Raw genomic sequence first — 16,937 nt, forward strand, 5'->3', positions numbered from 1 at the left:
TAATTATTATAATTTATTCTTTCTCTTGGGCTATTTGATTAATTAACTAATTGGTTTTAGGGGCCGTAACACGGGGTGTTACACTCTCCCCCCCCCCCCCCCTACAAGGGGCTTCGTCCCCGAAGCCCGGTGTTATAGTCCATCCTTTCACCCCTAGACATCTCGTATATCGGCCTCCTGATTAGAAATGCGGCCCTACGTTTTCCTTGGCTCGGGGTAGGCTGAACTTTTGGTGGTGTTGTGATAGAGGAGTTCCGGGTGTACCTCGGTTTCCTGCGCTGGAACTGGATGCCCCACGAGTGCCCAAGGCGACCTCGATCGCTGTTACCCTCTGATCGAGTGCGCGTGTGGTGCGAATCAAGGATGAGAACCCTTCTTCCATGATTTGGTTCTGTCGGTTGAGTTGTGCGAGAATGCGCTCATTGACCGAACCCTCGTTTTGTCCCCTCCTGACCGTGGGTGCACTGACGGATTAGGCTCGTCGTCCTCCTCCTGTTCCTCATTTGCCTCCGAGCCCCCACAATCTTGCATGGCTCGCTTGAGCTTCTTGTTGGAGATGTCCAACCGGTAAACCAATTCTCTCCGCTCTTCCTCGGGTTTTTGGCAAATTTCTTCGAGGGTGAGGTAATGTCCCCCTTCGGTGTAGTAGATGTCGTTGCGGCGGAGGTTTTGGGCATTGAAAACCATACCGTTGGTGGTTTTGACCTCGGTGTGGCTTAGGTCCACCCCTTTCTTTTCCATGATCCAGCTTAGGATCATCCCGTAGGGTAGACTAAGCCGGTTGTTTGTCTTGCAGAATTCCATGTGCTTTAGCATGAGTGCCGGCAGATTGAACTTGATTTTATGTTTCAAGAGATAAGCAAAGGTGCACTCTAGGCTCCCTACGTCCTTGCTTTTATTATTGGTGGGCAAGAGGCTATCGGTTACAATCATAACCAATATCTTTTGCTCCGCCGATAGCCACTTCCGATTTGGCCGTGTGGCCGAGGTAAATCCGTCCTCCTTCCCGAGTAGGTACCCGAGGTAGTCCTTGTATCCCGTAGTTTGGGTATCAATCCACCCCTTTCGGTCATAGTTAGACACACCCGTGGTGGTCAATTTCAAGAGCTTGGCCAAACGGCCTTCGGAAAGCACAATTTCCTTGCCACGGACCTTGGTGGTGATTTCTACCTTGTCACCCCGTTTGGTGGCTACAAGGTGTTGATAGAACTCTTTCACCAATTCGGGGTACGTATCCCCTTTGATGGTGAGATACGTATCTAAAAGTCCTTGATGTTTGAGCATACCAACCAATTCCGGAGAGAATTGGTCGGGTTCAAGTGCTTTACCTCCAATCACGGTGTAATCGGCGTTGCTCCACTCCGGGGTGCGGGTTCCGAGGGGTTTCTTTGGCATCGTGGTGCTTCGGTTGATGACGACGTTTTTTCGGTGAATTTTCTGGCGATTTTCCGGTGAAGCGGCGGCGGGGCTCCGGCGTGTTTTTCTGGCGAGGTGAACGGCGCTCTGGCGCGTTTTTCCTGCGAGCTCCTAGGCGGTGGGGTTTTCCGTTCGCGAGGGTGGACGGCGATGCGGTGGCGGTTCGGCGTTGGTGTGGTGGGGGCGAGACGTCGTGGTGGCGTTGTTCGGGTAGTGGGGCAGCGGGTCGCCGCTGGGGGATCTCCGGGCGGCGGGCGGTAGTCGGCTGGGACGTCAGCGCGACGGTGTGGTGTTGGCGGGTGGCGTTCGGCCGGCGGCGGCGATCGACCGGCGGTGATGAGGGGTGGTTGTTGGTTTCGTTGGGGTGTGGCGGTGAGGTGTGTGAGAGGGAGAGGGGGAAGAGTGGGGAAGAAGAAGGGGAGGAAGAAGAAGAAGGGTTTTTGATTTGGGGGTTTTGTGGGTTTTAGGGATTTGGAGAGGTTTAACAAGGGAGTATTCCCTTGAGGTTTCAAGAAACACTTATGGCTTAGTGGTTGGGACTTGGATTTGTAAATGTGAGGTCTAGAGTTTAATTCCTAATGGTGATATTAGGCATTTCTTGGTGGTATGGTTTTTGTCCTTTTCCTTGTTTCGTCCTTTAGTGGGGGAAGGGTTGGGTTGATGGTATAACTTGTGCTTTACCCTCGTAGTGGAACTGGAATTCGATCAAAAATCTTTATTCATAATACTTTCGAAATAGCTAAGTTAAATAAGTGGTCTTTACGACACGGGGGGGTGGTTACAAGGGGTGTGACGGTTTATCCTAGACAGAATTCGTTTTCTGGATTTTCTTCTGTGGGATCCGTATGGTCCTCGTCTTCCGGGATTGGGTTTCCCCCTTCTAAGTCCTCTTTGTTTCCGAGGTTGGCTTGTGTGTGGCTCATAACGAATACCTTCCCGGGAGCGCCGTAACTCCCTTGATGACCGGTGCCCCCGTGTTGACCCATGGTGGCGGGGCGTGGTCTTTGGGGTCGAGTGCACTGGAAGGCCTTGTGTCCCTCCTCCGCAGTTGAAGCATCGCCAGGGGTTGCCCGCGCAATCCTTGCCTCTGTGGCTTTTGTTGCACCTCGGGCAAGGGAAACTCCTTGGATTAGCTTCATTGTTTCCCAGGGGCGGTCTTTGGTCGGTCGGGTTGTTCGACCTTGTGCCGGTGTCGTTCCTCGTTCTTTTCACTGGCGGTGCCCCACTTCCGGTGTTTCTTCTTCGTATTTGTTCCTGAACTCCGCGTTGGAGTAGTTGGATTCGATAGAGATTCGCGGCACTGGAGTAAGCCTCGTTGAGGGTCCGAGGTCTGCTTACCGCTAGTGCCTTCCGGGCTTCGAAGTTGAGGCCCGATACGAATCTCTCTATCTTGGTCACCTCGGTGGGGACTAGCTCTGGCGCGAAGCGTGCCAGCTCGAGGAATCGTTTGTGGTATTCTGTGACGGTGGCCGTTCCTTGTTTTAGATGAAGGAACTCTTCGTACATGGATGCTTTTACGTGGGTTGGATAGAATCTCTCTCGTAGTCGTGTCTTGAGGTTCTCCCAATTGAACCCCGATTCTTGTTGATAAGTGGGCCCCTCGTGGATCCACCAGAGATCGGCCTCGTGCCCGAAGTAGAACGAGGCTATCTCTACGCGGCGTTCCTCCGGGCATTCTACCACTCCAAAAATCTTATCAAGAGTCCGGATCCATTCTTCCAGGACCGCGGGATCCTCCTCTCACGAAAACGTGGGTGGTCGGTGACTTGAAACTTGTCGGGCGACGTCTGAATTTGCGTTTGATGGAGGCGGTGGGGGCCTGTTGTTGCGAAGAGCTACGTCACTTAGTGCCTGTGCGACTTGCGTTAGTTGCTGTAGGGTTTGGGTCAAGGGGTCGTCTGTGGCGGGTTCTGGAGTTCTGGATTGCCTTATGTTCGGTGCCATGCTATCGTCTTTCTGGTCAGTGTTTATAAGAATGTTAAGTTAGACTTTGATGCACTTCTTGTGAAGTGATAAGTGGGGAGGGTTTTAGAATGGGGAGGGTAAAGTGCAGGGAAGTTATGTGTAGGCTTCACAATCTCACCGCGCGTCCTAACATTCCTGAGTCCTATGTTCCTAGATACCTAGAGTTCAAGCCTAATGTCCTAAAGTCCGGTCTTAAGAGTCTTATCCTAGGGTCAAACTTAGGCTCTGATACCAACTGTAACACCCCAGATTTTCAAGACATTTAAAACTTATATAATAAAGGTAATATCTCATTACATCCCAAAGTATATCATAAGTGTACGGGGTGCTATGCCACACCTGGGCTAGAGAACCCTGGTGCACAGACTGTCTAACTAATATCCACCGAAATACAATGCATAATATGGCACGCAGGCCGAAAGGGAAACTAATCTACTTCTACGCTCCAGTTCTAGCGCGCTCCAGTGCTCTAGTCCTCTGTGCCGAAAGCCAAATATATCTGTTCAGCGAGAGATGCTGCTAACCCACTCCAACGCGTTGAGATACAATAGATATAGAGATATATATAGATATAAGAAAACCATTTGAGCATGAAGATATATCCTACGAACTCTAGCTTTAAAACCGGGAAGGACTCGAAAGATAAGGCCAGACACAAGTAACAGTTATAACAAGCATATACAGTTCACGATAGATAAGGCAGATAAGGCAAAGCATAAACAATAATCATAACCCAGCATAAACGATCCCCAACATAAATCCCATAGTCACGTTCCCCAAGGCACTCATAACCACAACTCATCCACATCACAACACATAGCACACTTTGTTGGCGCCACAGGACCAATCGCATGCCCATACATGAGGGTCAACGCATATAGCTCTGACACGGCCCCGCAGCACCCTGCCCCGTATCGCAACACGGAGGGGTCGATCGCAACCAACCGATGAACCGCAGCTCATCATAGTGTTTGATCGCAACCAAACAGTGGACCGCAGCCCAAGAGAATGTCATCTGACCGCAGCCAGGAAAGAGGACGAACCGCAGCTCGTATAGAAACGTTTGATCGCAACCAAACGGTGGACCGCAGCCCAAGAGTATCAATCTGACCGCAGCCAGCTTCTGAACCGCAGCTCAGGATAACCAATCCGATCGCAACCGAATTGGGGTAACACACACACATAACACATAGCAAGCACATGCAACCCACATTACACATTGGGAAGGGGGAGAAAGCGTATAACAAAACCTATGCGTGATCCATCACATACTAAGAATAGTCCTAAGGGGTTCATACTCCTTCCACCTAGGTCAACGGGATACCAATTCAACTAGCATGCAATATAATAGACTCATAAACCTACGAACGGTACCCGAAACATCAAACTAGACATAGGCACGATAAACGGAGTCCGTTGGGACACCACGGGGATCGGGGGGAACATCAAACGGGGAAGCCGGGGTCCCGAAGGGGGATGATTTCAGCGGGTAGCCGGTGGGTGGGGGGCCACCCGCCGGATCTTACTGTTCCGGGCAGCGGGTCGCCGACGGGCAGCTGCCCGCTGCCGGTGACGGTTTCTCGGCCGTGGGTAGGTGGCGGGTCCCCTACCCCCCACTGTCTCTTTATCACACAACACGTCCTGGGAACCGTTGTGGAACCCGAAACCATGCTTAGACACTTTACAACGCAATTAACGACAACACATAGACAATTAACGGATCAAATACGATAAACGAACGGCACATAACCTAACATACTTTCCTAAACATAATCAACGCCCAAACATGCGATTTCCCCACCCGATAATCCAAGAATAATAACATACGATACAGCCTAGGGTTCTAATCACTTTTACATCAACACGAATACGATTCGTCTTCTAATTGCAAGATTCGGTAAGAATAACACATAAGCATCAAGAACATCACGCGATTATCAAGAACAACACATAATCATCAAGAACTCCATATAATCATCAAGAACACCATAATTAACAAGAATCTCCCAATATCAAGATTATCAAGATCCCTCATGGGATCATCACATCAAGCATCAATAATAATCATCAGATCTCGCCATTCACAATAATATGGGGGAAACCCTAAGGGGGAATCATAGCTATAAAAATAGGTTTTGTTGAGACATGGGTTACCTCTTAGCCTTAATTAATTCTTTGGCTATGAAGGATCTTTCTTTAAGCTTTCTTGATTTCTTGATTTCTCCTAGGGGAATTCTTGGAGCTCTTTGGGTGGTGAAAGATTATCGTGGTGGGGATTCTAGATGCCTCCTAAGTTCCCTATTTATAGATCTAGGGATCTTATCTAGGGTCTAATCCTATTGGGATTAGGGGTTGGGTTTAGAGGTGAGGGCCCACGGACTATGGTGGGCCTATTTCCCTAATTAATTATTATAATTTATTCTTTCTCTTGGTGCCGTAACACGGGGTGTTATAAGTTGTCTGGTCAAATGGTGAATTGATTAAACAATGTTTGGTGAGATATGACAAGCTCAATACATGGGTGCAGGGTGGCTAGAGGATCCCTCAGTCTCACATCTTTTCTTTGCAGATGATAGCTTATTGTTCTTCAAAGCGAATATCCAGGAGGCTAGGTCGATTAAACAATGTTTGGTGAGGTATGAAAAGTTGTCTGGTCAAATGGTGAATTGATTAAACAATGTTTGGTGAGGTATGAAAAGTTGTCTGGTCAAATGGTGAATTATCATAAATCTAGTATCTGCTTCAGCAAGAATACCCCGGGGGAGGACAAGGAAGAAGTGGCGAATTGCTTGGGGGTAGTACAAGCTCCCAATTTTGGAAAATACCTTGGCCTGCCATCTTTCATTGGAATAAATAAAAGGGGTGTTTTTTCTTATGTGGAGGACAAAATCAGACAGAGGATTGGATCTTGGAACAAAAACCTGCTTTCTCAGGCTGGTAGGGAAGTACTTTTGAAAAGTGTAGCTCAATTTATGCCTACCTTTTCAATAGGTGTTTATCTATTGAGAGAATGATGAATAAGTATTGGTGGGGAAAAGGCGCAGAAAGTGGAATTCATTGGAAAGCCTGTGACAAGTTATGTATCCCTAAGAAGTACGGGGGTTTGGATTTTAAAGAACTCCGTGCTTTTAATCTGGCTATGCTAGGAAAACAGGCATGGAGATTCCTTACCAACCCTGGTTCTCTAGCTGCGAAGGTATACAAGGCTCGTTATTACCCAACAACCTCCTTTATTGATGCAACTGTGGGAAATTGCCCAAGTCATTGTTGGCGGAGTATAATGGTTGCACACTGTATGGTCTGCTCTGGGGTACATAAGAGAATTGGTAACAGGGCAACAACATTAATTTGGGGCCACCCGTGGTTACCTAATGACCCTACCCTTTAGTTCAGACTATTATGCCAGATGAGCTGCGAGAGAAGCTTTAGTGGTGGGTTTAATTGACCAGCAGAGTAATTCATGGGATCCCCATATTTTATCTTATTTGTTTGATCCGGATGATGTGGCTGGTATATCTAGAATCCCTATTGGCCCGGGTTATGAGGACTCATGGTATTGGCTCAATGATCCGAGAGGAATGTATACAGTTAAAAATGCTTATAGGCAGATTGTTGGTAACTTTGAACATAACCCCGGTGCTTTTGATAAATGAGTTACATTATGGAAATTGAAGGTCCCGCCAAAATGGAAAACTTTCTTATGGAGAGCCTTATGTGATATTCTTCCTACCACAAACAATTTACTTATAAAGAGGGTGGAAATGGATCCAACATGCCCAATGTGTGGGCTAATTCATGAAGATGTTATGCATTCACTTGTTTCTTGTGATTATTCTAAACTCCTTTGGAATGTTTCGGAGTTGCCTATCACAAATATTGTAGCTATTTCTTTTCATGTATGGCTCATGGGTGCAATGGTTAATTTAACAGAGAAACAATTTTGCATGGCGGATGCGGTGCTTTATCACTTATGGAACGCCCGGAATGGAGCCGTGTGGAACGGAATGTTGACACGGCCGGAGCATGTATGGAGACGGGTGGCTGCTGCGTTGCATGCATGCATACACACAGGTTCATCACCGTACCCCTCGGCAGCAGCGGGAAGCAGCAGGAACGGCAATGCCATGTACTCGCTCACGGTGTTACGTCGATGCAGGGTACCGGCCGGCCACCAGGGAAGCGACATATGGTGTGGTGCTGCTCGATCCGGATGGCTTGTTCAAAGCGGCAACAAATGGCAAACTCCCGGCCTGCTTCTCACCCCTTATGGCGGAAGCGCTAACGTGCAAAGAGGCTCTATCTTGGCTCAGGAAACGAATTAGATGTGGATCTCCTCACAGATTGCTCACAATTGCGAAGTTACTTGCACTCAAGTCCTACGGCTATCTTGTCTTATGTTGGGATGGTTGTGGACCAGTGTCGGGCAACTATATCTTTATTTAATTATTGCTCATTAAATGTTGTCTCTAGATCAGTTAATTTACATGCTCATACTTTATCATGTCCCTCTTGACTTTATTGCTTCGTTCATTCATTAATATATGCCAATGTTGTTGGCTTTCAAAAAAAAAAAGATTGTTCATAAAAATGAAATTTTCTTTTATAATATTAACTAGATAGTTCAAATTGGTCACTTTTAATTGCACCCAAAGTAATCCTCTGAGTATAGTAAAACACTGAATTGTCAATTTTACCCCTCATTTAAACACCCACTTAACACCACAACTAACAGATGATTATTTTTGCTTAAAATTCAATAGTCGGGTGATCATTTTGGGGGCAATTAAAAGTCTAAGAAACCAATTTGAGAAAAAATCAAAGTCGGAGGAACATTTTGAAAATTAATTTAATTTAATTTTTTTTTTTTTTTTGAAAACAAAGAAGAAGCCCTGTGTTGCAAACTTCCCGGAATCATATATCTTTACAACACAAGAAAGATGCAACAAGAATGATCCCTGTATAGAGAGCATATATAGATTGCACATAGAAATTCTTGATTTAAGACCTATAACAGTGTCATATTAATCAACTAAACAACCAAAAAATAATTACTGATTTACAACCTCTAAAAGATTTGTAGACCATACATATCCTATGCCAATAGCACAATTTCTCCACGAGCACATTTGTCATAGATATCCTTTGCCAATTGAAGCAGAACGTCACTATCCTCAGTCATTCGGGAGACCCTCTCAGCCTCCTTGACAGCTTCAGCTGCCACAAATGATTTGTTTTCTGCTTCTGCAATCATGTAGGCAGCCGCTATAGCTACTTCTTCTACTGTATCACCAAGATAGCCACTGTTTTGCAAATCCTTTATTTTTGGAGTCGGAGTTGTTGATGATGCACGTAAGAACTCTTTCTTGATCCTAAAGCAGTTGTGTATCTTTTCAAGTTTGTCTTGTTGAACAAGCCTCCTCAACCTAGAACTCAGTAGCCGTCTGGAATTTGGTGGCACTTCATGTCTTTGCTCAATGAAATTGACAATTGTACCTATATCGCATCCACTTGGGTCTTTTAGATTCGTAAGTGCTTCATAAATCATTCCATTGTACTTTGAAGCAGTTTTTCCATCTTCTGGTGTTGATGTATCCCGTAAAAATGGAGTGGAGGAAGCATGGGTTAGTGCATTGGGCACTGGAGTCATAGGAACATCAGCATTGGCCTTTGGCTTTGGCTTTTGACTCTTTGATTTATCCCTTGAACCTTGGGCATTTGCACTTGCCTTCAGATTCCTCCATTTATCCTTAAGATCAATGTTGGAGCGAGAATGTAGGAGGTGGTTGAATTCAGGGTCTCTCTGGATATTTTTCCACTTGCCTGCGCCGTGCTTGGCCACGCCGGCGCGGAGAGCTTCTTCTTCTTCCGAAGTCCATTTCTGCTTGGGGTTCCCCATAGCTCTCTCACGCTCTCTCGGCGGCTTAAACCCTTAAATTAATTTGAAATTACTATTTTATTCCGGGGCTATTGAGAATTAGAAATTAGAATGTTTGACGGAGCTTTTTAAAGAGGAGAACATGAACTTAATTTTAAGAACCCCTATTCCCATTAAGATTCATGATATTGGAAAAGCAGCTGACCCGACCAATAAAGATCACAGCTCGGTAGAGACATCAGACCAGCAGGGCAAACAGGATAACCCATTTAAAATTTGATTTTTTTTTTTTTGAAGAAAATTTGAATTTTAAACAGTGTTATCTCTTTAATTAAAAGAATTAGATAATTGTGTCTTTCTATTTTTAAGCATCTTAGTCTACTAAATATATCTTGTAAAATAAAATATATCTTGTAACATATATAAATAAATAAACTAATTGAAATAAATCAGGTTACCATATTGACCACACGATTGACAGACTCAAACACATTTGACAGGCTCAAACACAAACACATTTGACAGGTTCAAACAGTTTGTTGTAAATTTGTTATTAGATATTTCTCTTATACATGGAATCAGTACCCGTTTTAATTTTATTGGAGTGGTATGCTTAGTTTATACATGTAATCAGTACCCGTTTTCTCAGTTTTTCTTTCTCTACTCTGTTCAATCCCCAGGTTCATTACACTATACTCAAAGCTTTTAGTGGGTGAATTTGTTAATACCCGGAACTTCTAACCCTTGATAAGTTGTAAAATTTAATGGTTTCCCAAATGGGGCAATTTCCTATGAAGAGCAACAAGAAACATCCTTCCCACTACATCTTTACTCACCATGAGAAGAATGGAGGTTGACAATATTTGCCCTATTTATAGATTGGAGGAAGAGACCACCTCTCAGTCTCTCACATTTGTGGGTCATGCAATTTTGCTCAACGCATTTGGACTGTGGCTGCACCACCTACTCCAACATGTAATTCTCATTTTGTGCAATTGTTATAGCATGGACCAGGGTTCATATTTCATTGTGAACCCTGATACAAAAATTACGTAACTTCAGTTAACACATTTTGTGCATATCATTAAAAATTTCTGTACATATAAACAAATTATAATATGATAGCAACAGGTACAAAAACTATCAATTACAGGTATAGAACATGTCAACTATAGATACAAAATCTGAATGTTATTTTTAGACCAGAATCTCGTGATCTACAATGCAAGGTAGACCCTGGTCCATGATATAATTTGCCCATTTTGTGGGCTGGTTGAACCATATATATCATGCAATTTGGAATTGATAACAGCACTACTTTCATGCAATTTGGAAAGCTAGAAACCTTGCTGGCTTTGAGCATAGAATTCCTGTGCCTACTGTCTGTCATCCAGAGGGGTTGTGAAAGCATAAAGAAAAACTCGTGTAGTTCAACTCTCTGTATCAGTTTCCAACAAACCATTTACAACTCTCAAATGGGTACAAATTCTTTAATGATTTTTTTATGGCTATGCGAGCAAGCACTGGTCTGACGATGAATACAAATGAATTCAGTTTAGTAAATCATCAGAATACTGAGAGAGGCACTAATATCCAGTCGAAAGTAGAACATACTGGTTTTGAATCAACATTGGATATCACCGGCATTGTGCAGAGAGATGTACAAGGAGGGAGCGTATCTCAATAGACTTCAGCGGCTGTATAATTGTTGGGTACTCTCTGGCGCCTCTCCACATATGTAGATGGAAACCAGCCCGCCCTACCTTGGCATTCTCCTTCTGACCATCCAGATGGTGCCACCTAAGCATATCACAATGTCAAACTAATTGGATAAACGGATCTTCAGAGTTGGGAAGAAAACAACGGTTATGCATCATGTTCATACTGAAAAGTAGAGAATACAATAAACAACCTTCCGAACAACAACGAAATCCCCCTTAGACAAGCTCAATTCCTTCTCTGTTTCAGCTTCAAAACTATGAATTACCTGCAAAAAGAACATAACTGATAGGTTGAAGTAGAACCACATAACATGTGCCCAGTGTCCAACAAGATAAATACTTTTATAGTTGGTGTAGTATGAAAGGTGAGTTTAAAATAAAAAAATAAAAATAAAAATAAGAAAGGTGAATTAGAAGTTACCTCAGCCAAAAAGTACTTCGTTTTCTCCGAGGAGTGAATGATTGGGGTCACAGGAGGAGCTACCATAGGAGGAGTTGCCTCTTTTCGTTGTTTCTCCGAGACCATCTACCATCACAGGCTACATGTCAGGAAAATTTCCATTGAGGTACGAAAGAATATTTCCAAAACTAAGTAGAAACCCACCTCAGCTTCAATATTACCCAGAATAACAGCAACTCTTTCGTGATATTGCCTCTCTCCTTCAACCTTCAGAAAAATATAAGTCCAAATGGAAACGCAGTCCTAAAATGATGATTATGCAACTACGTAAAAATAGGATGGCTATAAAATACCATTGCTACAAGCCTCTGAAATGTTAGCCTCTGCTGCTGTGATTCCACAGCAGACAATGCAGCTGCTGCTTCTTTACCTAGTACTGCCATATTTGCTCGTAGTTCCTGCATTTTAGCTTCTGCTGCATGCAGTCTTGCCACATTTTCTGGAATAGGAGCTTCTTTTACCCGTGCCTGTCTTCTAGAAACTTCAACAGCCTGCTTGTTTCAGATGATCAATTAAATCAAGTTATTATGAGCACAAAAATAGAAGCTCACTACGGTAAATCAAAATATATTGACCTTAAAATATTTCTTTAAAAAAAAACAAAAAAGAAAAACAAAAAAACAGCTGTCATGTTACCTGATTCTCTGCCTCTTGCCTCATACGGCTGTAACGTTGAGCAAGATGACGAGCATCTTCTAAAGGAGATCCAGCTATCATTGCTCTCAAAGGCTCTAGGACCTAAAAATGCCAAATCTACAAGTCATACTTCAACACTTGCAAAGCATTGTGTTTGATCACAAATAGACACCAGCTTGGTTGCCGTGAGTGGCCGTGCACTCTCGTCCCTTAAGAGAGGTCGGGAGTTCGAAACCCCTTCTCGTATGGAAAAACCAAAAATGGCACCCTTTAATTGGGCTGGGCCGGTGCGAACGGGGATTAGTCTGAATATGGTAAGGGTTTAAAGGTGCCTCCTATAGTTAAGACCTGCTCAAGATACGTCATGGTCTAACTAAAAAAAATAGACACCAGAGATACCTTAATGTATCTCCAATGCCAACACACCTTAGCCCAAATTCTGATTATCCCCCTGTTCACACAGTTCTAAAACTAAGAAAACTATACATTGTTATGAAACTAGATTTTAGGAGAGAACACAAAAGATTGAACTTAGAAGCATATACTTTCTGTGATAAACACCGCAAATGAAAATTAACAGTTTGAAAGATACTTCGTGTGTGTGTGTGAGAGAGAGAGAGATAAATGTCACCCCTTCTACACAGGCATGCAACTATTAGGTTTGATTTCAAACTCAAAACACAAACATCAGAAATTCAGAATTGAACCCAATCAATCAAAATCTAGACTTGAAGGAATTATTTAACCTTGCAATTCAAAAGACAAACAAATTATTTATGTACAATTGTACAGTTAGTTTCTCTCTCTAATAGAAAGCTGTAAACAATTCTAAAACTCATAATCTCAAAAGATACATCAAAATCAGATAACAAAGGATTCACCAACCTGATTATACAATAGTCCATTCAGGTCTTCAACCTCCTTCTCCACATGTTTTCGAGCATCTCCATAGATAGATGCAGATTTAGATAGAACTTCATCGTTGACATTTTCGACACCATATTTGCAGCAATCTTCAGACAGCTTGGTTCCTTGATACCCACAAAGTTCAAAACATTAACCAACCACATAAATAAAGATCATAGTGCCAAAATAACATTTTAGCACATAAATAAACTTTTTAACATATTAAGCTGCAACTAGTGTGAACATGGACATTGGAACTTGAAAGAAATAGCAACTGTTACCTGCTTCTATATGCTTATATCCAATAGCTGTAAATGTTTCAGCTGCCTTGACAAGTTCTTTCTGAAAATCCTGTACCCATCAGATGTTAAACTTTCATATGAGGGACCAAAATTTAACAAGATTGAGTTAATAAACAGAAAAATCATGAAACATAATTCCATAGTTGTTTCGTTGAGGAGTTTAGGAAGATATACAAGTTTTTTTATTTTTATATTTTTTGTCGCAATCCACAGTTTGTCTAATCTGATTTCAGTTAAAAAATGTAGCCAATATTCCCTAATGATAGTTTCTAAGGATCAGGAGTTAAACATATTCTTTCACTTTAGGTTTCCCAACAAGCAATCAGATACTTTGAAGCTTCACTCACAAAATAGCATTCTTACCCTTCCAGAACGGGTAGACCGATACAATTTTTCCAAATGCTGATGCATTTGCAGCTCGACTTCATCAATAACCATGACATCAGAGCTTTCATAACCACTTGTACTGAACTGCTTAATTACAGCCTGAATTCCAAACACCCATATTAAGAAATAAGAATAACAAAGAAGCCCAGTTAAGCCAAAATAGGGCCTATTCCTAAAAGCTACAAATCTTTAAGCCTCAAATTCAGATTTCTAAAAATATCAACAAGTTTATCATGCACAACTCTGCAACTTATCAGAAAAAAACTATCAAAAGTTTTAAAGTTTTTACCACATTTCTATTCATAATTCCCAATCTATCTTTTCCATTGCAATTCTAGGATTCGTCATCACAAGTTTTAAATCCCCACAATTTCAACTTATAAACTCAATTATCTCACTCCCCATTCCCCCGGCAGCAATTCAATAAACAAATAATCGAAAAAGAAATCACATCTTTAAATAAGGGAAAAAGAAAGGAATGATAGACCTGTTGTTGTTTGGCAACTTGTTCTTTAAACTTGCTCGCTTGCTTCCTCAGAGCATCCATCTCTCCTTTCCTCACTCTATCTCCCTCTCTCTCTATATATATATGTGTATATATATACTGTTAATTGTAACTGGGTTTGACTCTTGAGGTAGATGAGTGAACACCCAGAAGGAACAGAGCGATGCCGTGGAGAGTTCCGATCGGAAGCGAGAGCTACAGATCTGAAAAAGCAGCTCCCACTTGCAGAGTCCAATTTCCACTTTTTTTTTACAAGGTGTCAACAATCAATATTCATGATTCAACAATTCTTTTTCTTATTTGTTTTTTCTCTTAATTTTCGTTAGATTGTGACGAGAGTTGCAAAATTGTTTCTTAATTAGGGTTTTGTTATAGATAGACCGATACGAATTACTTTTTAACTAATATTGTCCCTAATTAATAACTCTACCCTTATTACATTATCACGTTTAGTCATTCAATTAAATTGTCATTATTCAAGTATTTTGTTTCAATATGCAATTTCTCCAGTTACCTCTCCTTATTTAATTATTGAATGATAAAATTATATTTTGTCATCTTTATTAAATTAAATAGTTAAATGACACAAAATTTAAAACAAATTGGGACAAAAGAAATAAAAGTTAATGATTTAATGTGATTCAGGATTCGTTTGGAGGCTAGAAAATCATTTTTTTGTTTGGATAAAAATTAAAATTAAAAATTATATTTTTCTGTTTTGTTCATTTTATTAAAAATGAATATATTATTTGTTATTTGTTATAATAATGGTGGGGAATATACATTGGGGTTAGTGACCCGTACATATGGAGCACCTAACCGGATCCGACTTCATGCATATTGAGGGTCTTTTCCGACTGTGTCCAACTTGTCAAGCGTCCTTAACCAACCCGACTTGATATTAGGCTTCTCCTTATCTTAATGAGCTCCTGCTCCGAATCTTTTAGGCTCGGTCCCGACCCGAATGTTCGGTCAAGTTTCGAATCCAAGCCCGTAGCCACCAATACTTAAAGATGAATATAGATAATAAGCGGGAACTATAGGTATTGGTCAATCAGATATTTCGTTACAGGTGGACACCCCTACAAGTTGACCCATATAAGTTTTATTATTGTTTAAAATCATCATTTGGGGTACCCATTACCCACATGTGTTTTCTCCCAATTATTTGGGAAAAGTTTCAATCTTTATCTACTTTTGTCTTCATGATTTCTATTTTGATGTTGTTTTGTTGAATTGTTGTCAATAAATGCTGCTACGGCAGGGGAAGAGGATTTGAAGCAAAAGATCAGCAACTCAAAAGATAAATCTAATGATTCTGATCTTTTGTTGATGGGACTCCTTAAGAGTCCTAGCTAGTTCAAATATAGGAACAACTTGTTCTTGGGCTGTTCTTATGACAACTAAAAGCCTGAGCTGATAGATAAACTACGCAATTATGTTTTATATATTATATGCTCAACATTTTGTACAATTCCAATGGGTAGAACATGGCAAAATGGAAATGGAAAAAGAATGCAGAAACAAAGGAATTATGAGATGCTATATATGCAAACAATCTTTGATACGATTCTGAAATTCATCTTCTTTTTATCTCCTGGTTGTGCCGGAGGCGCCACAGATGACTGCTATGTACACCAGTTGTGTAACAGTTAGGATAATCAGAAAGGCTTCTGTTGTTCTCTGTGTAATTTTGGTTCACATTTAGCAACCAAATTAAAGCTTATTAGTATTATTGCCATTGTTATATATCAACTTTCAGGGATTTAACAAGTTGAACACTTACCAGTTTGGCGTTTCTACTTTGGAGTTCAATCTCTTTCCAGGCAAATCTGCAAAACACGATTTTGCAGGTTAATCCAAATGGTACGAGATTTGGTGCAAGTAACATTATTCATTCGAGAGCTCGAGATAGTTACATACCCCATGGCAAGGGCAGTAAGACTCCAGGCAACAGCTGCTGCAGAAGTAGCAGAAGGCAAGCTGTCAAAGTCCCAATGACGGATATGGTCGATGCCAACTATGACAGATGCAACTCCAACCACCCCGGCTATCAGGGAAAACACGGCCAAGAATCCCGTGGCGGCATTCCCCATGGAATAACATATGGGAGAGAATTGTGGGGGGAAACTCAATCCTGGAGCTGTATGTTGAGCATATAATATATAAACGTAAATGTGCAATCCAATTATCAGATTAGACTTTTAGTTGAGGTGGAGCACATACCGATGAAGAAGCCTTCATTAATGGCGTTGTTAGTAGCCCAGCTAGCAATGGCCACAACTATAAGATACATGCAGAAATTTAGCCCCAAAAGCATTGATGCTACAGATCTAAGCTCCCCATTAGCCATTCTTGAATCTGGTTGGTTTCTCTTTGAAGATTATTGGCAAATTTTGAAAACACAAATGTCGTGCTAATGCTATTATATATAGGGGTTTTATAAGACCCAATGTGAGATGGGGTTTTGGTTCTTTTCTTGTAAGAATGTTGTCTCTGTTAAGTTGGGTGGGGTTGAGAAATTAATCCCTGGAGGTTAAGGCAAGGATGCTTTCATGCCTCAAGATTCCTTCCTGGCTAACTAATAATTGTAAACCTTTCTTTTGGATGCTTCATTCTTTAATTACAAAATGATCATTCTTCACCCATGGGGGAGATTTGCTTTGCCCCTTTTGAGGTTATACCTGTTTGGAGTTTGAGTTTAGAGGTGGTTTGATAATTTCTCATCAATTAAATTCTGGGAAAAATATTTTCATACAATATG

The 16,937-nt window shown here is 41.8% G+C and overlaps 3 protein-coding genes across 3 annotated transcripts; all 3 read right to left on the bottom strand.

Annotated features, from left to right (window-relative positions):
- Positions 1 to 8,263: 8,263 nt before the first annotated feature.
- Positions 8,264 to 9,451, bottom strand: LOC109173376 (single myb histone 4-like). Its single transcript, XM_019322610.1, has one exon. The coding sequence runs from the start codon at positions 9,275 to 9,277 to the stop codon at positions 8,474 to 8,476; it is 804 nt and encodes a 267-aa protein (XP_019178155.1). The 5' UTR covers positions 9,278 to 9,451; the 3' UTR covers positions 8,264 to 8,473.
- A 1,207-nt stretch (positions 9,452 to 10,658) lies between these two features.
- Positions 10,659 to 14,485, bottom strand: LOC109173434 (SH3 domain-containing protein 3). Its single transcript, XM_019322664.1, has 10 exons — positions 14,156 to 14,485; positions 13,645 to 13,767; positions 13,261 to 13,330; positions 12,959 to 13,104; positions 12,074 to 12,175; positions 11,731 to 11,928; positions 11,582 to 11,644; positions 11,399 to 11,503; positions 11,169 to 11,243; positions 10,659 to 11,056 (listed from the first exon to the last, which is right to left on the bottom strand). Exons 1-10 carry the CDS (start codon positions 14,213 to 14,215, stop codon positions 10,937 to 10,939), a joined length of 1,062 nt encoding a protein of 353 aa, XP_019178209.1. The 5' UTR covers positions 14,216 to 14,485; the 3' UTR covers positions 10,659 to 10,936.
- A 1,114-nt stretch (positions 14,486 to 15,599) lies between these two features.
- On the bottom strand, positions 15,600 to 16,571 carry LOC109173435. Its single transcript, XM_019322665.1, has 4 exons — positions 16,400 to 16,571; positions 16,097 to 16,316; positions 15,960 to 16,005; positions 15,600 to 15,856 (listed from the first exon to the last, which is right to left on the bottom strand). Exons 1-4 carry the CDS (start codon positions 16,524 to 16,526, stop codon positions 15,764 to 15,766), a joined length of 486 nt encoding a protein of 161 aa, XP_019178210.1. The 5' UTR covers positions 16,527 to 16,571; the 3' UTR covers positions 15,600 to 15,763.
- Between the last annotated feature and the right edge of the window lie 366 nt (positions 16,572 to 16,937).

Source organism: Ipomoea nil, unplaced genomic scaffold (genome assembly GCF_001879475.1).
Source record: "Ipomoea nil cultivar Tokyo-kokei standard unplaced genomic scaffold, Asagao_1.1 scaffold0480, whole genome shotgun sequence".
Taxonomy (NCBI): Eukaryota; Viridiplantae; Streptophyta; class Magnoliopsida; order Solanales; family Convolvulaceae; genus Ipomoea; species Ipomoea nil.

Coding starts and splice junctions, on each gene's coding strand:
- LOC109173376 (XM_019322610.1), bottom strand. CDS start 9,277: ATGGGGAACCCCAAGCAGAAATGGACTTCGGAAGAAGAAGAAGCTCTC.
- LOC109173434 (XM_019322664.1), bottom strand. CDS start 14,215: ATGGATGCTCTGAGGAAGCAAGCGAGCAAGTTTAAAGAACAAGTTGCC. Junction 13,105..13,260: donor ATATAAGCATATAGAAGCAG/GTAACAGTTGCT, acceptor GTGGGTATCAAG/GAACCAAGCTGTCTGAAGAT. Junction 12,176..12,958: donor ATGGACTATTGTATAATCAG/GTTGGTGAATCC, acceptor TGGCATTTTTAG/GTCCTAGAGCCTTTGAGAGC.
- LOC109173435 (XM_019322665.1), bottom strand. CDS start 16,526: ATGGCTAATGGGGAGCTTAGATCTGTAGCATCAATGCTTTTGGGGCTA. Junction 16,006..16,096: donor CTTACTGCCCTTGCCATGGG/GTATGTAACTAT, acceptor CGTGTTTTGCAG/ATTTGCCTGGAAAGAGATTG. Junction 15,857..15,959: donor AAAGTAGAAACGCCAAACTG/GTAAGTGTTCAA, acceptor AAAATTACACAG/AGAACAACAGAAGCCTTTCT.